We start from the raw sequence: 24,767 nt of genomic DNA on the forward strand, positions 1-24,767 counted from the left end.
TTAACATAATGTTAACATACTGTTGTGAGTTGGGGAGGTACCATTTTTGAAGGAGCCGGACAAGTTTCTTGGTGAGTTAATGGGCCCTGAGGCTCCAATACTTTGGCCACCTCATGAGAAGAGAAGACTCCCTGGAAAAGACTCTGATGTTGGGAAAGATGGAGGGCACAAGGAGAAGGGGACGACAGAGGACGAGATGGATGGACAGTGTTCTCGAAGTGACCAGCATGAGTTTGACCAAACTGTGGGAGGCAGTGGAAGACAGGAGAGCCTGGCGTGCTCTGGTCCATGGGGTCACGAAGAGTCGGACACGACTAAATGACTAAACAAACAAAATATTGTGTGTGTGTGTCTAGTCTTGTACATACCTTGAGGTGGAGTAAAAATGAAGTAAACAAATAGGTAATTTCCCCCTACAGCTGAAATGTTAGAGCAATGACAAACTTATATAGATTCCACTATCAGTTATCTGTTTGGGCTTTTCTTCTAACATGTAGAGAGATGCATTGTGTAATCCAGTATCACTGTCAATAAACTCTTGTCACACCATTGTGGTTTGTTTTTTTTAATAGTTGTGTTTCTTACTTCTGTGAACATGAACATCTCTTCAAGTGTCCACTCTTCATTAAACCCTTTTCAGCACCTAGGGGGGGGAAATCCACTCACTTCATTTTCATACCCAAGAAATGCAAGTTTCACACAAGTCTGTCTATGCAAATTACCAGAGTTTTCAAATATCGCCTCCCCACTCAGGTATATTGCATGTCCACTCGACACACTGAAAAACAAGTATTTGCAAGATTACAAATGATCCACAGAGAGTAGATTAGGAGGAGGAAACTTCACAAAGCAGTGTCCTGCTGCCAAACAGTATGCCAATCTGAAATTAGCAAGATACTCTTAGCTCCCCTTCCCTGCTGTTGTCCCTCAGAACTGATTTGCTCAATATGACGATTTCTAAAACTCCTGTGGAAAACACACGTCGGTGGCAGGGATAATTAATAAAGCATTCAATATCCACTAACTCTGCCAACACTTTTTTTATGTAGACAGGCCTATGTAACTGTTTAATGCAGTTGCTTTAATGAGCATTATTTATTGCTTTTATGATGTTTTAGATTTTATCGTATACATTGTTGTACAGAGCCATGTTCCGTTGTACTAACTGACAATATATAAACGCTTTCCTAAATAAACGAAACGAACAATCCCCTAGTATTTCAGATCTAATTTGGGCCTAGCTGCAACTGAAGTTTTATATCCACATTGCTGGAATTTATCCTTTTTTTATCGCAGGTGGGAGAGAGAGAGAGAGAGAGAGAGAGAGAGAGAGAGAGAGAGAGAGAAAGTTCTACAGGGATGATTCCTGCCGTTTAAAATGGAAGACAAAACATCTGTTCTCTCTTGCATCTAGTTTTCTATATGGAGGAAATTGTCTTCTGTAGAGGAGAGTTCCTTCTAGAGTTGAAATCTGACATCTCTGCCAGGGTCCTACTCGAGTGTAGGCTGAGCTCCTGACAGATGGAGCCCCCACACAGGGTAACCATGTCATTGAGCAGGAAGCACTAGGGATGGTGCATAGCCTCTCCCAAATTGGCCTTATGTGTGCTAATCCCTGTGAGAGTCCTAGGGACTTCAAATCCATTCACTTTGGATTACATCATAATTACTCTTGGTGGCATTATTTTTACATCACCATGGATGGAGAGCATTTATCTGAGGACCTTTCTGGTAGGAGCTCTGTGGTAGCAGATGAGATGGAGACTGCACCATAAATGTTAACAATGCTCTTTGGGACTCATTAAGGAGTAGGAAAGAATTGCATGGTCCCGTTTTCGGAGGAGAGAAGTGTGTATGGCCATAGTTAAATTTTAATATCAAAATTTGCAGGCACCACAATCTCCCTGTGGTTTTAGGATCACTATGGGGCTTGGGCTTCATCATGGAGGTCACTGAGTACCATCAATTATAGACTTTTTATGGACAGTCTTCTTTGGTTTGAGTCTTCACGCTTGATCTTAGTGCCTGGACTCAGCCATGACTTATGCTGGGATGTGAGAAAGAAGGTGGCTCTGAGCATATGCAAAGTGCCTACCCCCATTGAATGAATGAATTTATTATTTTGGTCACAGAAAAGTTCCAGCTCACATACAAAATCCCCCATTGAATACTACCCCATTGAATACTGCTGCTACCCCCACATGACTAAGGGATTCTAGGCAGGAGGTTCAGAAAATGATCTCTCTACTCAGGCCCTGCTTATTTTCTGTTACGTGGAATTTGTTCTCTCGCCATTGAAAGCTAAGGTCACTTAAGCATTGTCACAACTCCTGCCTGGCTGCTATTCTCCTGAGTTTTGTGTAAAACCTAGAGAAGATCTGTTCCATCTGGTGAAATGGAGAACATAAAACATGGGCTGGACTTCCTTAACATTCTAGGGAGTCATGTATTCAAAACATCATAATAATGGAAATGTAGAGTTGGACAATAATTCACAGGGCTGGAGCTTATTGTGCTGGAAAATCACCCATCACTTTTTGTCTTGACATTGGTCATGGTAGGCAAACAGATGCTTCCTGGCATTGCTGGTGTCTCTGAGGCCTGCTATTCCCTTGAGCTCCTTATGTCGAGACTTAAAGGAGAAGGATGAGCTGCCGGAGGAACACACAATACTTCCTTGATCTCAAGGCAGATGAGAGACATTCTTAAGAGCGACTGTTTGGTGAAATGGAAATGCACCAATTATTGACTGTGAGTATTAGAAGATACAAGCTTAACAGGACCATCCTTGTGGCTTAAAGGCTTAAGTAAGACAGGAAAAGATAGGTTTGGTAATTTTATAAGTTTGACGAAATGAGACTCATATATCAAGACGGGTGTACATGGAACAGGAGCAGTACACAGAATGTTCTAGAAGGGATGCTGAGATGAATAAAAATATGGTTTAGATGAGATGAAAATCCGTATAAGGGCAATACTATGATCAGGCCAACCAAAATGTCATGAAATGGTGTGGAGTCTTTCGAGTTCTTCAGAGCTTTTCGTCAGGTAATAACTCTGGCAGGGAAAGGACAAATAAATCAGGCTCATGGTGGAACAATAAAGTATTCATGTGGTGACAGGCACAAAAGGAGAATGTGAGAAAATCCAGCCGTAAATAATGACCCAGCAGTTGACCAGGAGGAAGAGGATCTGGCAGCGAGTATATAAAACTATCAGACTCCAGGTTCCCTGCAGTTAGTTAACAACTCCCTGTCAAGCCTTGTAGCTACAGTACACTTGTTCCAGCTTCCACACGGGGTGCTGGCCATTGACAATATCACCACTTACATGTAATGCACAAAGAGGTTCTGACAAGTCTCAGTAATTTAAAGACCTAAAAATGACTTTGTCAGATGATCTGATCTAAGAACCATCTAATTAAGCATTGTGTTTCTCACACGGGCAAAACATTGGTCTCTGGGAAATTCAGGTACAGGGCATGAATGTGATCACTAGGAACTAATCTTTGCTTCTCAGAGTGATGAAGTGTCTAAGCACTTGTTTAGGGAAGCTTTTAATGTTTAACAGGTTATTGTATTTTAGTGCTTTGTTGGAAGCCGCCCAGAGTGGCTGGGGAAACCCAGCCAGATGGGCAGGGTATAAATAATAAATTATTATTATTATTATTATTATTATTATTATTATTATTATTATTATTAGGGACCTCAAATTCCTGCTTAGTATTACTCAAGGCTATATGCCTAACATCTTGAAAAGCAAAGGAGGCCTTAGCTTGTGTATGCCTGTAGCCTCCAACATGTTTACTTTGTCACACTTTTGCTTTCCAACTCTTGCAGGAAAGCTCCTTGCACAGGGGAGAAATGGAGAACATCACCGTAGTGACAGAATTCATCTTAATGGGCCTTTCTGATCTCCCAGCTGTCCGCTTCTCCCTCTTTGCTGCCTTTTTGCTCATCTACCTGGTCACCCTGCTGGGGAACAGCACCATTCTTCTTGCCATAGGAGCTGACTCCCACCTGCACAACCCCATGTATTTCTTCCTCACTAACCTTTCCCTGCTGGACATCTGCTGCCCCACAGCTACAGTACCCAAGATGCTGGAGAACCTCTTGTCAGAGAAAAATACCATTTCCTTTGTTGGCTGTGTGCTGCAACTCTACTTTCTGGTAGCCTTGGCAGGGACAGAGGTCTTTCTCTTAGCTGCCATGGCTTATGACCGCTATGTGGCCATATGCAACCCTTTACGATACACGGTTATCATGAGTAAGAAGCTGTGTCTTCAGATGGCTGCTGGTACATGGGTCACAGGGTTCCTCAACTCCTTGCTGCACACAGTCATGACTTTCACTCTACCTTATTGTAATTCTAATAGAGTCAATCAATACTACTGTGATATCCCTCCAGTCTTGGCCTTATCATGTGCTTCCACCTATGCGGCTGAGATGGTTGTCCTCATTGTTGGTGGGATTTTTGGTGTGGGGGCTTTTATGGTGACGTTGGTCTCCTACATCTACATCATCTCCACCATCCTTCAGATCCGTTCTTCCGAGGGGAAGTGCAAGGCCTTCTCCACTTGTGCCTCTCATCTAATTGTGGTGTGTCTTTTTTATGGGACAACCATCTTCACTTACATAAGGCCTTCCTCCAGCCACCATCCAGATCAGGACAGGCTGGTGAGCATGTTGTATGGGGTGATTACCCCCATGTTGAACCCCTTGATCTACAGCCTCAGGAACAAGGAGGTGAAAGGGGCTTTGAAGAGGGTCATTGTTAATAAACGCCAATAAATTGGAAGAGGTGGGGATATATGGCTAAGATACAATGATCCTATCCTATATCATTATCTACTAAAATAACCCAATCTCTGAAAAAGAACAGAATTTAATCTGTTTTAAATTATGATTGATCAACTGACAATGACCTGACGTGAGTTTGCTCCATCTTCTATTTGTCAGCCCTTTAGATATTTGAAGATAGCTATCCTTTCCATCTCCTATGTTTAGCCTGGAAAAGAGAAGACTGAGGAGACATGATAGCTATATTTAATTATCTAAAGGGCTGTCACATGGAAGATGGAGGAAGCTTGCTTCCTCCTGCTCCAGATGGTAGGACCCGAAAAAATGGGTTCAAATTACAAGACAGGACTGTCAAACTAATTGTCAAGAAGATCTTCCTGATGGTAAGAGCTGTTCAACAGTGGGGGGGGGGGGTGGTGGACACTCCTTCATTGGAGTGTTTAAAGGAGAGGCTGAAGGGACGACAGAGGACGAGATGGTTGGACAGTGTTCTTGAAGCTACTAACATGAGTTTGACCAAACTGCAGGAGGCAGTGGAATACAGGAGTGCCTGGCGTGCTCTGGTCCATGGGGTCATGAAAAGGCAGATACGACTAAACAACAACAGGGTGACCATTTGCCATGGGTTCTCTGAGATTCCTGAATTACAGGAGAGGGTGTTGAACTAGATGACCCTCAGGCTGCCATCCAACTCTGCTATATCTAAGCATGATCTCACAGTTTGAGTTTCAGATGAGGTCCAGGAAAATCCACTTTCGAAGTCCCCACTCAGCCAATCACACAATTCAATTTACCTCACAGGATTATTGTGGGGGTAAAGTGTGTCTGTGTGGTTTTGTGTATATTGCCTTGAGATGGAAGGGTGCAATAAAAACGAAGTAAATAAATCATAATAACATGGAATCATATATGTAATCTTAATTCTTCACACTGAAATCTTAGTGGAATGGCAAACATAAATAGATGCCACTATTAATTATCTGTTTGGACTTTTGTTCTAACATGTTGAGATGTGTTGTGTAATCCAGTTTCACTGTCAATAAAATCTGCCACACCACTTTTTTTTATAGTTGTGTTTCTTACTTCTGATCCATGAACATGAACGTCTCTTCAACTTTCCCCTCTTCATTTATCACTTTTCAACTTCTGGGGGGGGGGGGGGAACACACTCCATTTCCAACCCCAGGAAATGCAAGTTGGACACAAGTTTTCTGATGTAAATTTCTAGAGTTTTTAATCACTTCCCCACTCCAGCGTAAAGAATCATGGAATTATAGAGTTGGAAGGGACCCGAGGGTCATCTAGTCCAACCCCCTGCAATGCAGAAACCTCAGCTACAGCATCCATGACAGATGGCCATCCAACCTCTGCTTGAAAACCTCCAAGGAACGAGAGTTCACAATCTCCCATGGGCGACTGCTCCGTGGTTGAACTCTCTTACTATTTCTCTTTCCACTCACAGAAAAAGTGCGACCTGCTCTGGCACTGTAGCATTTGCAAGATTACAAATGACCCACGGTGAGCAGATAAGGAGGAAACTTTAATTAGCAGTGTCGCTACCAAGCTATATGCAAAACTGAAACAAATCAGATCTTCTTAGCTCCTGTTCCCTGCTGGTGTCGCTCAGAACTGACCCCCCTCCCAACAATTTTAAAAACACTTTAAACACTGCTCACATTACAAGGATCTTGGAATGGAAGTCACCTTGGGGACCTCTTGTTTCAAGAGGAGAAGAATGGGGTCTGAGGAAAGTTATCCAAAAATACATCCAGCCCAAGTCCTGCACCTGCTTTGCTGTGCTCCTCCCACTAGTTTGAACAACAACAACAACACAGTGGAAAGATGTAGGTCCTGATCTTGCATGGCACCCCAAAACACACATTTTTGGGTGCCGTGCCCAGAAAAAGCACTTTTTTTGGGGGGGGGACCATGTTAGGATATTTCCGTTCCACCTTAAAAAGGGAGCAGGTTGCTGTGTCACAGTCTGTGTATTTCCTGTTCACAGGATGTTTCTGTTTTGTATATAGCTGTTGTCTCTCTCTGTGCCTAGACACGCAGGCAGGCAGTCATGTTTTTCTTTGTTCTGACCAACGCTGAATAAAGTTGTAAATAATGCTCTCCTGAGTGCATCTTTCGTTGTGCGAACTCTGCTGAAAGGGTGTGCACGAGCCCTGGAATGTGGCAAGCTATTTCTGAGGCTCGTGTCACTAAGTGACTGATACTGTATCTACATGAGATTGATGGATCGTCCGGAATCGACATGGAGGCATGATGGCCTTTGTCTCCCTGGCAGTATCCCAACAGACCATGGTGTGGAATTGCACAAGATCACGGCAACCAAAATGGCCACCGTGGTCTTGCGATAACTAACAGGAAGATGGTGTTTGGGAAGATGGTATCCTGGCTTTTGTCTTCAATGTGTTGGAGGGTATGCATGAAGTAAGCCCACCAAAAGGACCTAGTCACTAAAGCTTCTGAGCTTTGTGTAAACACTGGGCTAGAACAGTTCCTTACTCTGGTGAACTGGCGTACATAAAACATTGGCCTGATTTCCTTAACATCTAGGGAGTGATATCTTGAATGACAATTATTCACAGCCCTGTAGTTTATTGTGCTGGGAAATCAACCATCACTCTTGGTCTTGACATTGGCCATAGGTGGCGAGCAGAGATGTTTCCTGACATTGCTTATGCGCTCTGAGGCCTGCTATTCCCTTGAGCTCCTGTTGAGGTTGAAAGGAGAAGTTTGAGCTGCCAGAGGAACAGACAATCCTTCCTTGATCTCAAGGCAGATGAGAGGCATTCTTAAGAGTGACTGTTTGGAGACATGGTAACGCACCAGGCATTGACAGTGAGTATTATTACAGTAGATACTAGCTTAACGGGGCTATTGTTGTGACAAAGATCAAGGCTTAGGGAAGACGGAAAGAGTGATGTTTCTAAATGTAGAAGTTCAAAGAAATGAGACTCTTAAACTGAAGCAAGTGTACATGAAATGAGAGTGGTAAACTGAATGTTCTAGAAGCAGTGCTCTTTTCTGGGGGTAGTCAAAGGTACACAGTCCTGGGACCTTCCTCCCCCCTCGCAATGTGTGGTACTTACCATAACAACTTCATAGTGAGTACTGACACATTTATTCCTAAAAAAAGGAGCGCTATCTAGAAGGGATGCTCAGATGAACAGAAAAATAGTTTAGATGAGAGTGGTATAAATACATTTGTAAATCAATACGAGGGCAATATTTTATCAAGTCACCCACAATGTAGTGAGTTCTTCAGAACTTTTCATCAGGCTAGATAGAACATAGGCAGGGAAGGGGAGGGTGAATAAATCAGGCTGAGGGTGAAGCCACAGAGTCTTCATCTCGTGAGAGGCACCCGATAGAATGAGGGAGGACATTCATATGATCTGACAGACGTGGACAGGATTTTCTGAGACACTAATACTGCATGCAGATTGGACCTCCTGCTGTAAAAAGAAGGCACAAATTTGCTCAGCTAGGGCTTTTGTCCCCACTCACTTTTCTTGGAGAGCCAGTGTGGTGTAGTGGTTAAGAGCGGTAGTCTCATAATCTGGGGAACCGGGTTCGCGTCTCCGCTCCTCCACATGCAGCTGCTGGGTGACCTTGGGCCAGTCAAACTTCTTTGAAGTCTCTCAGCCCCACTCACCTCACAGAGTGTTTGTTGTGGGGCAGGAAGGGAAAGGAGAATGTTAGCCGCTTTGAGACTCCTTAAAGGGAGTGAAAGGCGGGATATCAAATCCAAACTCCTCCTCCTCCTCTTCTTCTTCTTCTTCTTCTTCTTCTTCTTCTTCTTCTTCACCCCCTTGCCATTCCCCTTGCTTCCCATTCCCACCCCATGGAAGTCTGCTTACCATGATAGGTGGTGTGGCATTGTGGCAGGGTCCATGAGACCCTCGGTTAGTTAACACCCCCCCCCCATCAAGCCCCGTAGCTACAGTATACGTGTTCCAGCTTCCACACTAGGTGCTGGCCATTAACATGATCACCACTTACATGTAATGTACAAAGAAGCTCTGACGAGTCTCAGTAATTTAAGGACCTAAAATTGACTTTGTCAGATGATCTGATCTAAGAACCATCTCTATACTGTATTTTATGCTGCTTTTACAGTTAAGTGTTTTAAATTTGTTGTTAGCCGCCCTGAGCCCGGTTTTTGAACCAGGAAGGGCGGGGTATAAATAAAAATCTATTATTATTATTTATTTTTATTATTATTATTATTATTATTATTATTATTATTATTATTATTATGTGTTTCACACATAGGCCAAACATTGGTCTCTAGGAAATTCAGGTACAGGGCATGAATGTGATCGCTAGGAACTAATCTTTGCTTCTCAGAGTGATAAAGTTTCTGAGCAGGGACCTCAAATTTCTGCTTAGTATGACTCAAGGCTATATGGATACACCTTGAAAAGCAAAGAAGGCCTTAACATGTGCATGCCTGTTGCCTCATGTTTACTTTGTCACACTTTTGCTTTCAAACTCTTGCAGGAAAGCTCCTCACGCAGGGGAGAAATGGAGAACATCACCGTAGTGACAGAATTCATCTTAATGGGCCTTTCTGATCTCCCAGCTGTCCGCTTCTCCCTCTTTGCTGCCTTTTTGCTCATCTACCTGGTCACCCTGCTGGGGAACGGCACCATTCTTCTTGCCATAGAAGCTGACTCCCACTTGCACAACCCCATGTATTTCTTCCTCACTAATCTTTCCCTGCTGGACATCTGCTGCCCCACAGTTACAGTACCCAAGATGCTGGAAAGTCTCTTGTCAGAGAGAAATACCATTTCCTTTGCTGGCTGTGTGCTGCAAGTCTACTTCCTGATAGCCTTGGCAGGGACAGAGGTCTTCCTCTTGTCTGCCATGGCTTATGACCGCTATGTGGCCATATGCAACCCTCTGCGATACACGGTCATCATGAGCAAGAAGCTGTGTCTTCAGATGGCTGCTGGTACATGGGTCACAGGGTTCCTCCACTCCTTGCTGCACACGGTAATGACTTTCACTCTACCTTTCTGTACATCCAATAGAGTCAATCAGTATTACTGTGACATCCCTCCAGTCTTGGCCTTATCATGTGCTTCCACCTATGTGGCTGAGATGGTTGTCTTCATTGTTGGTGGGATTTTGGGTGTGGGGGCTTTTCTGGTGACGCTGGTCTCCTACATCCACATCATCTCCACCATCCTTAGGATCCGTTCTTCCGATGGGAAACACAAGGCCTTCTCCACTTGTGCCTCCCATCTAATTGTGGTGTGCCTCTTCTATGGGACAATCATCTTCACTTACTTAAGGCCTTCCTCCAGCCACCATCCAGATCAAGACAGGCTGGTGAGCATGTTGTATGGGGTGATTACCCCCATGTTGAACCCCTTGATCTACAGCCTCAGGAACAAGGAGGTGAAAGGGGCTTTGAAGAGGGTCATTGTTCATAAACGCCACTAAAGCTGGAAGCGGGGAGTGGAGTGGGTGATGGTGGCGGTGAAAGACATGGCTAAGATACAATGACCCTATCCTACACCATTCTTTACTAAAGTAACCCAAACTCTGAAAAAGAACAGAATTTGATGATCTGTTTTAAATTCCAATCAATCAGCACTGACCACGAGCCCCTTTGTCACCTGACATTGTAATGACCAATACACCATTGGTTAGTTCTCCATCCAGTCCTTGGGCTGAAAACAGTTCCCCATACTTGAATTATGTGAATCAAAGAAATTGCACTGCACGATTCCCCTTTACAATGCAGGCTTTGTCCCTCCACCGCCCAGCCACATGGAATGGAATCTTAACTGACTCATGTCCTGAGCACTCCAAATGGTGTCTAAGATATGTGTCATAGACCAGAGGTCAGGTACATGGCGACTTTTGTTAGGACCTATTCTATGGCTCTGGAACGCTTTCCTTAGGGAAGCCAACCTTGATGGCTTTTGACTCCCTTTTTATTCTGCCAGCCATTTTAGATCCCTTTTTAATTTTTTATTTGGTGGTCATTCTCCCCCTAGAATCATAGAGTTGGAAGAGACCACAAGGGCCATCGAGTCCAACCCCCTGCCAAGCAGGAAACACCATCAGAGCACTCCTGACATATGGTTGCCAAGCCTCTGCTTAAAGACCTCCAAAGAAGGAGACTCCACCACACTCCTTGGCAGCAAATTCCACTGTCGAACAGCTCTTACTGTCAGGAAGTTCTTCCTAATGTTTAGGTGGAATCTTCTTTCTTGTAGTTTGGATCCATTGCTCCGTGTCCGCTTCTCTGGAGCAGCAGAAAACAACCTTTCTCCCTCCTCTATGTGACATCCTTTTATATATTTGAACATGGCTATCATATCACCCCTTAACCTCCTCTTCCCCAGGCTAAACATGCCCAGCTCCCTTAGCCGTTCCTCATAAGGCCCCTGCTCTGTTCCTGTTGTGTATGATTAATAATTTTACATTGCTTAATTTTCTTTTTTCTTTTGGTTACCCTTGGAGGCTGCTCCATGAGGAGCAGAGTATGAATCTCTAGAATCATGCGCAAGTAATTAGAGAACTTTATTTCATTTGCTCATATTCCTCTTGTGCTAACCTTGATGTCATTTGGCTGATTCTCAGCTTAGCTGGACTCCACTGGCATTAAGTCTCCAACCCCAGTTCAGCCAAAAATATACTCCACATAGGGACAGAGACTTTTATCCACCTCTATTTTTGCACTTGAAGTTAAAATATGCAACTCAATAAATGAATGTTCTCTGTCTTTTAAGCCCAAGTACTTTCAATTGGGATGCGGGTGGCACTGTGGTCTAAACCATAGAGCCTAGGGCTTGCCGATCAGAATGCCGGTGGTTCGAATCCCCACAACAGGGTCCCTGCTCCTGCCCACCTAGCAGTTCGAAAGCACATCAAGTGCAAGTAGATAAATAGGTACCGCTCCGGTGGGAAGGTAAACGGCATTTCCGTGCACTGCTCTGGTTCACCAGAAGCAGCTTAGTCATGCTGGCCACATGACCCAGAAGCTGTCTGCAGACAAATGCCGGCTCCCTCGGCCTATAGAGTGAGATGAGTGCCGCAACCCCAGAGTCGTCCGCGACTGGACCTATTAGTCAGGGGTACCTTTACCTTTACTTACTTTCAATTTGCATGTTTATCTTGAACTAAGCTATGCGAGTCCTTATTTGGTGAACATTTGAACCAGTGAATATTTCTTTTGTTAAATGTTAGGGGTTAGTTTTTTTTTACTGACACCCTGCTGATTATTTTTTTTAAAAAAATCAATTAAAATTATTGATTAAAAAGATGCACAAATGTTGGGTTGTATGCTTTCCTATTAAGTGCAAGCCCATTATTCAATAACAGGATTTCTTTTCCTTCTGGACTTCAATATATTTAAGGTTCTTGTATAACATGATTCATAACATGATTGTATAACATGCTGCTGTGAATCCTCAACACTGGATAGCTGGAAGTGTTCAACTTCTGAAACACAAGTTGCAATTTTAGTTGACTTGAACACTCAGCTTCCACAAGTGTTCATCATTATATTATTTATTCCTTTGGAAGAGATAAACGGGGGGTGGGGTGGGGGTATTTGAAGAGACAATAGATGAGAAAAAAGTTACACCTGTTGTCTTTAGAAGTCCTTTACTTTAGCAGCCCATCCTCACATCCTGTGTCTACTGGTTCCATGGAAACAATAATAAAGATAATTCATAATGCTGGCCTGGCTGGTATGTTGTCTTTGGCTTGATAGGGCTTACATGAGCAGTTTTCTTTACTTTCTTTGTTAAAATAATTCATATATACTGCCTTTCAGTTCAGAAAGAAATACCAAGGCGATTCACCAACAAAACAACAACAGCAATAAAACCAACACAATGAAATAACATTCAAGAGTGAGTCACAACAACCAGGAACAGCAGGAATTGGTCTGAGGAAAATGAACAGGTAAACAGGTACAAAGACAAATGCTATCAGAAGCAATCCACAGCTGGAACCTGCCTGAGGTCCTTGGAGGCATCATTCCACAAGGTAGAGACCACTGCAGGCTTAAAGCATGGTGGAGAACTTCTGCTCAATACACCAAATGTGGTTCTTGGGACTCTCCCCAGTACACAGCCCTCACTGGCCCTGCGACACTCTCTCCTTGGGTGCTTTTGCCTGGCTGAAATGTGTCCTTGAACTGTGAAAATGGCTCTTCTTGCCTGGATGAAGAGAAGCATGCATTTGTGCGGGATAGTGTAGAACCCTCTTTGTGTCTGAAATGCACCCTGTGGCACAAAGGTACACAGCCCCTCTATTGCTCCACCTGCTTTTGCTTCTGGCCCCACCCATCATTGGCACACAGCCTCTAGAATGCTGCCCAAAAGGGAATTTGGCCGTTGGGCTGAAGAAGTTTCCTCACCCCTGGTTTTAGAATCTCTGTATGTGACATATCCTTGTACTGTGGTACCTTGGGTTACATACACTTCAGGTTACAGACTCCGCTAACCCAGAAATAGTACCTCGGGTTAAGAACTTTGCTTCAGGATGAGAACAGAAATCACGTGGTGGCGGCATGGCAGCAGTGGGAGGCCCCATTAGCTAAAGTGGTACCTCAGGTTAAGAACAGTTTCAGGATAAGAATGGACCTTCGGAATGAATTAAGTACGTAACCAGAGGTACCACTGTACAGTTTAATGTTGTCTGGAAGGCACAAGTTCCAAATCTCTACTCTAAGATGACTATTACCACCAGTCCAGGGTCTGGGGTATATCTTCTCATGTGTACAATGCAGAGACCTTTTTCTGGCATTTGAATTCTGAATTAGCAAAGTTTTGTTCAACTTCCCATACTGCTGAAGTAACCTGAGAAGTACCACAATCACCCTAACAACCTTCCCCGATTTGGTACCTTCCACATGTTTTGGACTCCAACTCCCATCAAGCCTATCCAGCATGGTCAGTGGTTAGGGGTGATGGTAACTGTAGTTTTATATTGTGAATCACCCTGAGATCTATGGGTATAGGGCAGTATACAAATTAATAATAATAATAATAATAATAATAATAATAATAATAATAATATAGTTCAAATCATCTGGAGGACTCCAGATTGGCAAAGATGTCCTAATCCATGCCAAGATTATGAAACACAAGTTTCTTGAAGGCCCCTTTTACTTCTTTGTTCCGGAGGCTCTATATGATAGGATTAAACATTGGCGTGGCAACGGTGTACATGACAGATATTGCCTTATGGAAGCCTGGGGACTGATGTTTTGTGGGTATCACATACATGATCATGTTGGTCCCATAATATAAACTCACCACTAAGAGGTGGGAAGCACATGTTGAAAAGGCCTTCTGTCTCCCTGTGGAGGATGAGATTCTCAAAATGGCTGACAGGATGTAAACATACGAGACGATGATGAACACAAAGGGCCCTATAGTCACAATGGAGCAGGAGATAAGGACAGTCATCTCTGCCCACATGCTCTTTCTGCAGGAGAGTTTGGTTAACTGATCCATATCACAAATAAAATGGTCGATTTCATTGGGACCACAAAAAAGCATTGTGGACACTGTCCCAACGGCTAGGGAAGACACCGAGAAGCCAGTTAACCAGGAAGCAATTGCTAGCTGGAGGCAGACCTTGAAGTTCATGATGGTCCTGTAGCTAAGCGGTTTGCATATGGCTAAGTAGTGATCGAATGCCATGATTGCGAGGAGTAAGCATTTGTTGAAAGCCAAACCGTTGTATAGCAAGATCTGTGTGAGGCATCCACGGAGAGAAATGGTCCTGTCTTCTGACAGGCAGTCAGATAACATCCTGGGGGTGATGATCGAACCATATAAGGTCTCAAGTACAGAGAGGTTGGCTAGGAAAAAGTACATGGGGTTGTGAAGCTGGCGATCAGTCACGACTAGCACCACGATGAGAAGGTTCCCAGCTACAGTTGCAACGTAGATCAGTAAAAAAAGAAGAAAAAGTAACAGCTGGAACTGCTGGAGGCTTCTGAAACCCCGAAGTATGAAAACAATGGATGTTTGATTGGTCCGTTGTACATAGGCCACGGACTCTTTGCATGGGAAGAGGAAAGAAAAAGGGAAATAAAATAAAACTGGAGACGGTACAAAATATTAAGATGTCCTGCCTGGCCAACAGCATGTATATTGTATCATAATAGAAACTAAGAATAGAGACAGCACGATGTAGTGTGTGTGGGGGGTAGCCCTCTAGACATTGATAGACCACCATCCCTCACTGTTGGCCATGCTGACTGGGGCTGATGAGAATTGGGGACTGGAAATGAGTGGGTGAATGACCAGAAACAGAGGGTACTGCTTGTTGGACCCCTTCATGAAAAGTATTCCAGGGTATACATCAATCTAAAGCAGAAAGATAAGTCCAGTCAAAGGCAACCATGGGGTTGCGGCGCTTATCTTGCTTTCAGGCTGAGGGAACTGGTGTTTGTCCACAGACAGCTTTCCGGGTCATGTGGCCAGCATGACTAAACCGCGTTTGGCGCAACAGAACACCACAACGAGTGCCAGATCGCATGGAAACGCCGTTTACCTTTCAAACTGCTAGGTTGGCAGGAGCTGGAACAGAGCAACAGGAGCTCACTCTGTTGCGGGGATTCGAACCATTGACCTTCCGATTGGCAAGCCTAAGAGGCTCAGTGGTTTAGACCACAGTGCCAGCCGCATCCCTATAAGGATGTGACATTTATCAGATGCAAGGTTGGAGCTTGTAAATTATCACCTGCCCACAAGGTGATACTCATACTCTATCAAGTAGCTACCCTGTGATTCTGTTTATCACCTCTGGGTTACCAGGAGATTCACCTTAGCTGAGATAGGACCATGACTCATAGGCAATCAGTCCATGCCTTGCATGCAGAAGGTCCCAGTTTCAATCCCTGGTATCACCAGACAGAGTAGGGAAAAAATCCTTCGCTAAAACCCAGAGAAGGTGCTGTCAGTCAGTGTAGACAGCCCTGGGCAACATGGGCCAATCATTTGCTTTAGTATAAGGCAGCTTTCTGTTGACCTCTAGGATTCATTGCGACTCACCTTGGGGCTGATAATTTCCGCCACAGATGGTTGGTCATGAAACTTCACATTTGGAGTATGCTGAAGACGGAGCTTTGGCTGGGCTGAGCTTCCATCTGTTCATAATGATGTTTGCTACCTCATATAGATTTTCTATTGGGAAACGAATTATTAGTCCCTCTGCTTCTGGTATAGTGTAAAATATGTTTATTTAACAACTTAATGGCATAAGAGCTGGATCCTGCCAAAAGCCCATCTAGTCTAACATTTTGTTCTCGCAGTGGTCAATCACATGATAGCAGAATTAGTACAATGATGATTGCTGCAAGCACATTAAAACATGGTTAGATTTTACATCTGCCTTCATTCATCTTTAAACAAATGCTCCCCATAATTTTTTTGGAAAACAAGCCTTCTTTGGGGGAGACTGGCTCCTCTCCCAGGCTCCCGGCTTGCTTACCTGTGATCTGCCTCTGGCTGTGTTCCCAGACAGACCAGGGAGATCTTGATATAGGCGACATCTCCCAGCTTGGGAAAATGCACACCCCCTCCCTCCTTGCTTCCCAGCAGGGAAAGGAGATAGATAGAAATCTATTTACATCGCTTTATTTCTGACTCTGCAGCACTACAGAAAACATGTCCGAACACTTCAGACTCCTTCCAGCAAGTGACAAATACTTCCTGTACATACGCAAGAGGAAGGTCTCAAATTACACACTTCACAAAGACTTTCCCAGCCTGTGAACTTCCGGGAAGGTTCTTTCCCACAGCTAGCCATATCACATGATGTCAACATGCTGGCTGTCTGCAGCTGCGATGTTCTCATATTGTAACAAAAATACCTAGGTTAGAATAAATCGCAGACACTAAGCTTTGCAAACAAGTGTAGATTTTACTCACAGATTTCGAGAAGTTACATCAAACAAGTCTCCATCTGTTAGCAGTAGAATGAAGAAGAAGAAAAAAATGCACCAAATGATTAAAAAAGAAAGAAATTGGCTTCCTTACAAAAGAATCATGCAATCTTTGCATTAGCAAAGATTCAGGCTGTAAAAAATCTCCTTTTAGAAAGACATTTCATTCACATGCAGCATTTGCTGTGCTGGGAGCCAAAACTGTTGAGAGCAGTAAGGAGTTAAACTGCTGTGCCTCGGCTCTAAAGGGGAGGGTTTACCTGCCAGGAAGTGATGTGAGCAGTCTGGAATGCTCTGTGTGTTCTGTGGAAAGTGAAAGCATTTAGTCGAGCTGCCCAGCTCGGAGAGAGCAGAGCTGGAAGAGATGCAGTTAAACTCTGATGGACTTTTGTCTGTGTTTTCGGAACAATAAAAGACTTTAAGGAAAGAATCTGCCGTCTTTTAATTCAGCCTTTATCACACGCGACGCTGCACTAATCTCTGCTGAAGAGTTTTACAACCTAGAAGAGGTGCGCAGTGGAAGCGTGCCGGACACCATTTGTTCATAAATCTGTCTGGAGAGATTTATGGAAGCAGTCGGACTCACTAATTAGCCTACAATGGCTATGGTTCGCCTCTACAAAAACCACATGGCTTCTTTTTCCAGGAAACAGTAGAAAGTGACAAAGAGGTGGTGGTGGGGGAGGGGAGGAAGCAAATACTGACGGGAGCCTGCTAAACTCCACCCACTGGCAACCTGAGCTCAGGGCTTAGGTTAAGCCAGGGGTCAGCAACCTTTTTCAGTCGTGGGCTGGTCCACCGTCCCTCAGACCATGTGGTGGGCAGGACTATATTTTGAAAAATAATAATACATGAACAAATTCCTATGCCCCACAAATAACCCAGAGATGCATTTTAAATGAAAGCACACATTCTACTCATGTAAAAACACCAGTCCGTGGGCCAGATTGAGAAGGCGATTGGGCTGCATTTGGCCCCTGGACCTTAGGTTGCCTACCCCTGGGTTAACCCTTTCATGCATACAAACGTGAGTCACTTACTAAATATTACAACAAAGAGATCTATATTTCAGTGCTGGAAAGTTAAATCCTCATTGTCTATTTTACTCAGTGGTCTGAATATTTTACTGCCCTTTCCACATTTGAACATGTATCTCATTACCAACAATCTCATTTGAATACCTATTTGGACATATGGATGACTCCTGTTCACAGGTCTGTCAAGACATTCCCTTATTCATACAAGAACTGGATTAATCACAGGGGAGCCTGGTCATTGTGAAGCTTGCTGCAAATGGTGACCAGTTATGTATTTAACTTTTCATCTTCTAGGAATCAGGGCACTGCAATGGGAAGAGATACCTTAATATTGGGTTAGGAGCTGTTGGGATCTGTGGATACTGCTTCAGGTGGTGAGCCACTGAGCTGCAGGTAACAGCTTCTCAGTGATGCACCCTGAGGTCCTAGACTCACTCCTCATTTCCAGGCCACTGGATCCCCCAAGGCAGGAAGACATATAACTGGCTTCTTATTTCAGAAGAACTTTGCTCAAGCAACATGGTCTTCCAGATCTCTGGCATATTCTTGTACCCTTAGTTGTGCTTTGGACTATCCCCATGACTTTCCTCCAGGCCACAGTTTTGGTTGGCCCTGCTCTGCATCCTCTTTGAATGCTTTTTCCAGACTCAGGTTTGTTCTTGAACAGTGATAATCTCTGTTGTTTGCCTGCATGGATGTGTTTGTATTTGAAACCTTTGATGATTGCATGGCTAGAATGCAGCATGCTGTAGAAAGTTCAAGGTCCCATCAGTTGCTCTGCCTATTTTTCGCCTCTTGCCGCTGCAGTCGTGGGAAGATTTCCCACAAGGGGAAATAGTCCTTCTGCAAAAAGAAGATCTTGTCTCCTTGTGTTCTAGAAATGCCCTTAAAGTGTGCTTTCGTATCCCCTGTGGAAAGTGAGGGAAATAATGAGTCAGAAGGAAGAATTGCTTGAGGGGAAGAAATACAAATAGTTTCCCTTTCCTGAGACCATTAAGGAGATTGAAGCCTAAAGAAGCTTGGCGAAGCTTGGAGAAGTCCTTTGGCAGTAAGCGAGAGCTGCACTTCTAAGACCCGAAGGATGAAAATTGCACCCTGGAGGATATAGTAGCAGACAAAAAGATCAGGCTGGTGAAGGATCTGGAAATTAGGGACAGTCGTTGCAGGAGGATATAGCTAATGGCTCCATAAGGGGATAATGTCACAGGAACCTAGTGACAAAAGCATGCAGGAATGGATATTTACTGATTGTGAGTGAATCACCAGGAGGGCTTTGAAAAATGCACAGCCTTGTTTCGTCACCGCCTGTGCCTCTCATCCCATCTGCCTCTGTCTAAGGCATTTGTGCTTTTCTGACTTCTGATGCTATTCATCTTCAGTTCTTCTCCACAAAGTACATCTGAGCAGGAAAAGACAACTAAGAACCTCCGCCCCCCCACACACATGCTTTTCATTTTCTTGTGTAATGGTTAAGATCTTGAGATATGAGCTGAAGTCAAGCACATCAGGCAAAGACATGGGAAAACAACTCTGATGTGGGTGAGTTTCTCCCCCTATACTCCAAGATCCAATCATCAACCATATTAATATCCTCCTTTCAGAAGTGACAGTTGTTGAACAAGCACTATGTGTGTGTGTGTGTGTGTGTGTGAGAGAGAGAGAGAGAGAGAGAATATATATCCCACCTGTTCTCCAAGGAGCTCAAGGTGGTGTTCATGGTTCTTCCTCTCTCCATATTATCCTGTAAACAATTCTGTGCGGTAGGTTAGACCGAGAGATGGTGACTGGTCTAAGGTCACCAGTGAGTGTAATAGCTGAATGCGGATTTGAACCCTGGGCTCTCAGGTCCTAGCCCAACACTACACCACACTGGCTCCATATGTGTGACTCAGATTGCTGTGAGAACGGTGTTGGTGTGGCTTGAGAAGAGAATGCAGAATTAGTTGGGATCCAGGACTGGGAAGGACTCAGCTGTAGACTTTCATTGAAAGGAAGGGCATATGTGATGAATGAAGGGTCAAGGGTGAAAGAGGATCCTGATGAAATGGAACAAACTGTGGCATAGAGCAGACCGCATTGTGTGATCTGACTTTTGGGTGTTCCTGTCTTCTAAGTTGAGGGTTCTTTTGCCTCCAGTCTTGTGATCAGGGCTGGGCATTCTTCCATAGCAAGTAAGGTTGAATTCTGCATCCTCTGTTAATCAAGTACATTTGTGGCTGCTTGATAATTTTTGGGTAGGTTATTTAACTATTGCTAGTTATGGGTAGGGTTGAGTGTCTCAGTTAGGTACGGAGCAGGGGTGGAGAACCTCAGGCCTAGGGGATGAATGTAGCTCTCCAGAAGGCCTCTCTCTCACCTAGAGGAATGTCCCTGGTCTTCATACTCTTCTCAAGTGCCCCTGCCTGCTTGGAACCTGATGTCAGGTATCAGATGTTGTGGAGTTTGCCTGAGTTCTCGGAGAGCCTGTGCAGTTCAGAGTGGACAATATTAGATGGACTAACAGTTTGATTCTGTAACAGGCAGCTTCATATTTTCATATGAAACCCTGACCCTCCGAAGCTCAGCCCCCTTTCAGTAGCTTACCAGGTATGCACCTTGAGGACTAGCTACTTGCTCCTTATTTAGAAAAACAAACAAAGCAGAAACAATGCTAAAATTCATCATATATACAAATAGCACTCTCATTTTGCTGAGCACTTGTCCTTATGTAGCCAAAATTATACCGTGTGCACATAAGAGGGAGGTATCAGGAGGCTCGGGGGAGCCTCAAGGTTTTTCTCAAGCTACAATTTTTTTTTTTTTAGGAAAAAACCCAAGTAGGGACCATTGCAAATAGTCCAGTTAAGACTGTGCATGCTCCATGGCTATGGAATATTGTTGGACCAGGGGTGGGGTGGGGATGGAAAACCAGGTGGGTTGGCCAATGGAATGATTCTGAACATGAGCACATTTTGTTGTCAGTCCCCATTCTAGGATACCGACTGTGAATAATTCTATTTATGTTAACCCACTTACTCATTCCTTTGATATGCAGTCAGAGCCTATTCAATGCAAGCGTTGAACCATGCACACCAGCAGTTCTCAACCTGTGGGTCCCCAGATGTTGTTGGACTACAATTCCCATCATCCCTGAGCTCTGGCCTTGCTAGCTAGGGGTGATGGGAGTTGTGGTCCAACGACATCTGGGGACCCACAGGTTGAGAAAGGCTGATGTACACAGTCCTATATATAGCTGAAGGCTTGCAAGAGAGAGCTTCATTCATTCTCTCGTCTCCAGCCCCACACCCATTCTCTTAAAGGTCTCATGTATTTGATAGGCAAGGACCACCATTTTTGTGTGCAGAATCCTTGTAGAATCCATGAATTGCATACAGAAGGCTATGGGTTCAATAACTGGTATCACCAGTTACAAATGACTGCTGGTAAGATAGTTGGAAAGGCATGGACCTGAGACCTTAGAAGTCCACTGTCAGAGTCAATAATACCGGGCTAGATGGACTCATGGTCAAAGGCTGTGCTGGGGAGTCTGCCACCTTTTAGGTGCTGTTGGACACCAACTCCCATCAGCACCAAACAACTTGGCCAATTGTCAGGGCTGATAAGAGTTGTAGTTCAGGAGCATTCGGAGAGTTACAGGTTCTTTGCCCCCGGTCTAGGTTACGTTCATATGTACACATGATCTTCCTAGGTTCAAGCTACCACCATGAACCCAACCGGCTTCGGAAACCATACAATCATTACTGAATTTCTCTTGCTGGGATTTGGGAATTTGGGTCATCTGGATCTCCTCTTCTTCATCATCTTCCTAGTGATCTACATTGTGACCATGATGGGCAACATCCTCCTCGTTGTGCTGGTGGTATTGGATCACAACCTTCACACACCCATGTACTTCTTCTTGGGAAATCTGTCTTGCTTAGAGATCTGCTACAGTTCCAACATTATGCCCAAGATGCTAGCTGGCCTCATCCTCTACCAGGGCAAAGTCATTTCTGTGGCAGGCTGCATGACGCAGTTTTATTTTTTTGGTTTCCTGGTAGTTGCAGAGTGTTATCTCTTGGCTGCCATGTCTTATGATAGGTATGTGGCAATATGCAAGCCATTGCTCTATGTGATTGTTATGGATGGCAAAACGTGCGTTCAGCTAGTGGCAGGGGCTTGGGTAAGCAGTTTGCTGGTTATTAACCTAACAATATGTTTAACCCAGCAATTAACCTTCTGCGGTCCCAACACAATTGACCATTTCTTTTGTGACTACAGCCCATTGTTAAAGCTGTCATGCAGCGACACCCACATGATGGAGCTGGTAACTACTCTTCTGGCGGGCCTGTGCTCCCTGCCACCCTTTGTTTTAACTCTGGCTTCCTACAGTTCTATCATACGGGCCATTCTGAGAATCCCGTCCACTGTTGGAAAGCAAAAGGCCTTCTCTACCTGCTCCTCTCACCTCATGGTAGTGTCCATCTTCTATGGCACGATCATTATTGTCTACCTGCTACCAAGAACGGACGCAATGCGAGATTGGAACAAGGTTTTTTCTCTCTTCTACATAGTCCTGACCCCATTGCTCAATCCCCTTATATATAGCCTGAGAAACAGGGAGGTGCAGAATGCTTTGAATAAAGCGCTTCTTAAATTACTCACTTACAGAACTGCAGCTTAAGACGTCTGGCTACTTAGGACTGTGGCCACCTAAGTCCTACTCAGAGCAGACCCATTGAAATGAAGGAACCAAAGTCTGTCATGTCCACTGACCACAATGGCTCTACTTTGAGTTGGACCAGCACTAGATACAACCCTTATATTTGTCTTGAAGAGAGGAGTGAGGGATCTCAGGCACCTCCATATGGCCCTCAGCGCTTTCCCCAGGCCATACATCCCTCCCCAGGCCACTTGGCTCAGGTTCCCATATTTGTACCCTCTCAAGCACTTTTCCCTGGCCAGAATGTGACCTTGAAGTGTAATGATAAAGCTGGCTGAAGTCTGGTGTGCATGTGTAAAGAAGAAACCTTTGTGTCTTGTGTGACTGGAGTGCCACTTACAGTACAAAGATAAGATTCATATCCATTACAAAGATCACTTTCATCTCTTGACCTGCCTATCACTTGAATCTGGCCCCTGGAAGGTTGCCCACAGTGGAATGTGGCCCTTTGGCTAAAAATCCCCCCCGACCCCTTCTGTAAAAGATATCATATTCCTTTGGAAGGGCCAGCTTTTGGCAAAACATTACGAGGCTGGAGTTTAATTCACCTGCATCTCAAAGTTCTCTGTTTCTTTTTAAATATGATGTGTCATTTATCTAGTGCTTCTGTGGGATTGGAGTGAAACTGGCTTTGCTTGTTCAAGATGAAATTCTACATTTCAGGTATGAAAATTGGTACAATCCACTGACTTGATTCTGAGAGCAGAAGAAGCATTTTAGAAACTGCTAAAACCTTTCATTTAATTGGCTAAAAACCAAAACAAACCCCTATTCTAAATGTGGGAAAAGACTCAGAAGTTTGGAACTGATTGAACAACAGCGTTATTAGTGCAGCAAAATTCTTTCAGCTGTGTTATGTACTCAGGAGTGCCAGCTTGGCCCAGTGACTGTGGGTGCCCAGGGCCATGGGTGTCATGAAGTGTGCATGGCTCTGATACTGAAATTTGTGGGTGCTCAATCCCTTAATGGGGAATTTTGTGGATGCTTGGGCACCCAGGGCTCCAGGGAGCCGGCACCTATGTATGTACAAGGCCGAGGGATCCATTGGCACTCCTGAAATCTCTCACTGCTTGAAGAGATTGGGGTGCACGTAACAATATCTTGCTGATAATTGTGGAAAAAAAATTACAAATACAACACAATTCGTGGCATAAACAAACATAGTTCGAGAAGATTAACTAAACCAAAACAACTAAAAGGAGCAACTCAGGAACATGAAAGCTTTTTGTGATATTTGGCAAGACATTACATCACATTACATAAGAGGTGATGCAGAAACCCCATACTTGTTTTGCAGCAGAGAGTGGAAGAAATTATTCTGATCGGGGTTACATATGCAGCGACATATGTGTGTACAAGCTCATGCTGGCTCCTACTGTGTGTGGAACAAAGCATGATGCTGATATATATTGAGTGATCCCCCCCATCAATCTCTATTTTTTTAAAAGAGAGCTGCACTACATCTCAGTGGTATAAATACTTCTGTTGGTATATCAGCGAAACCAGAATTATTTCTATTCCAGCTATAATAAGGTTGATGACAATTTTTAGTAGTCTGAGCTGCTTGACTGCTGGAGATGCAGTTCTCATAGAGTTGCGTGTCAAGACCCCGCAACCACACCCTCGTAAAGAATAAGACACCAGGACACAGATATTATGTTAATGTTATTGGGCAAATTTTGGCCACAACTGTATTCATTACAGACTGTGAGCGGTATTCGCTTAGGCATTGAATGGACCTGACTATATCTGACTCCTGCCCGTTGCGCAGGAAGTTCAGTAAGGGTAAACCACCAGAAAGGGGAGCCCCGTGGATGCAGACCAACTTGAGCTCCCGCTGGCTGGGTGATGACATGGCCGGGATCTGGAGGAGAGGGTGTAGCCACGCGGTCCACTGCAACTCCTCCCCACAGTGAAGTGGAGCGGACTTCCCAGCTCCAGTGCAGAGCCTTCCTGAACTGAGGAATCAACCAGTGCCAATGGCATACCCTCTTTGAGTTCTATTTTCCCTAACATGTAGTTATGCTCTTATGCATCGTAGGGAATAAATAATACTGGCAAGCCCCAATTTACATGGGGGTTGTGTTCCTAGCCCCCCGTGCATCGGGAGAGTGAGCATAAGCCCTATTCCACCCCCGCATTCCATCCCTTGTTCTGCCCCCATTCTTCCAGGTCCAAAACGACCCGCATGTTGGTGGTTACATGTCAATTGAATGCATGCAAAATGGTCACTGCTGTAAAGCAGAGTGGTGTAATGGCTAGAGTGTCAGAGTAACACCTAGGAG

At 44.3% G+C, this 24,767-nt stretch overlaps 4 protein-coding genes and 1 pseudogene across 7 annotated transcripts in view; 4 read left to right on the forward strand and 1 right to left on the reverse strand.

The window, feature by feature from the left end:
- LOC310662829 (pyrin domain-containing protein 1-like) overlaps nt 1-24,767 on the forward strand; it is a 742,864-nt gene that overhangs the window by 641,338 nt on the left and 76,759 nt on the right. The gene's annotated exons all lie outside the window — the stretch shown is intronic.
- Nucleotides 1,706-4,790, forward strand: LOC310662797 (olfactory receptor 5V1-like; the record flags this gene model as incomplete). 3 transcript variants are annotated; one of them, XM_083409932.1, is made up of 3 exons in its annotated part: nt 1,706-1,731; nt 2,562-2,751; nt 3,840-4,790. In XM_083409932.1, exons 2-3 carry the CDS (start codon nt 2,728-2,730, stop codon nt 4,788-4,790), a joined length of 975 nt encoding a protein of 324 aa, XP_083266058.1. In that variant the 5' UTR covers nt 1,706-1,731; nt 2,562-2,727. The 3 variants fall into 3 exon arrangements, with proteins under 3 accessions (XP_083266058.1, XP_083266056.1, XP_083266057.1); XM_083409930.1 differs by having other exon boundaries at nt 1,725-1,848; XM_083409931.1 differs by lacking the exon at nt 1,706-1,731 and adding an exon at nt 1,738-1,852.
- LOC310662798 (olfactory receptor 5V1-like) lies at nt 7,474-10,272 on the forward strand. Its single transcript, XM_083409933.1, has 2 exons — nt 7,474-7,649; nt 9,315-10,272. Exons 1-2 carry the CDS (start codon nt 7,626-7,628, stop codon nt 10,263-10,265), a joined length of 975 nt encoding a protein of 324 aa, XP_083266059.1. The 5' UTR covers nt 7,474-7,625; the 3' UTR covers nt 10,266-10,272.
- LOC310662221 (olfactory receptor 10A7-like) lies at nt 13,904-16,350 on the reverse strand (annotated as a pseudogene). The gene is made up of 2 exons: nt 16,290-16,350; nt 13,904-14,853 (listed from the first exon to the last, which is right to left on the reverse strand). The product of its transcript is annotated as an olfactory receptor 10A7-like (transcript).
- LOC310662222 (olfactory receptor 1468-like) lies at nt 21,508-22,443 on the forward strand (the record flags this gene model as incomplete). The annotated part of the gene is made up of 1 exon (XM_083408995.1): nt 21,508-22,443. Exon 1 carries the CDS (start codon nt 21,607-21,609, stop codon nt 22,441-22,443), a length of 837 nt encoding a protein of 278 aa, XP_083265121.1. The 5' UTR covers nt 21,508-21,606.

The sequence above is a fragment of the Podarcis tiliguerta genome, assembly GCF_965153285.1.
Source record: "Podarcis tiliguerta genome assembly, chromosome: 13".
Taxonomy (NCBI): Eukaryota; Metazoa; Chordata; class Lepidosauria; order Squamata; family Lacertidae; genus Podarcis; species Podarcis tiliguerta.

Bases quoted from the DNA above. Each gene is read 5' to 3' on its own strand.
- LOC310662798 (XM_083409933.1), top strand. From the start codon at position 7,626: ATGGTAACGCACCAGGCATTGACA. The intron at 7,650-9,314 runs GTGAGTATTATT...AAACTCTTGCAG, and splicing joins TAACGCACCAGGCATTGACA to GAAAGCTCCTCACGCAGGGG.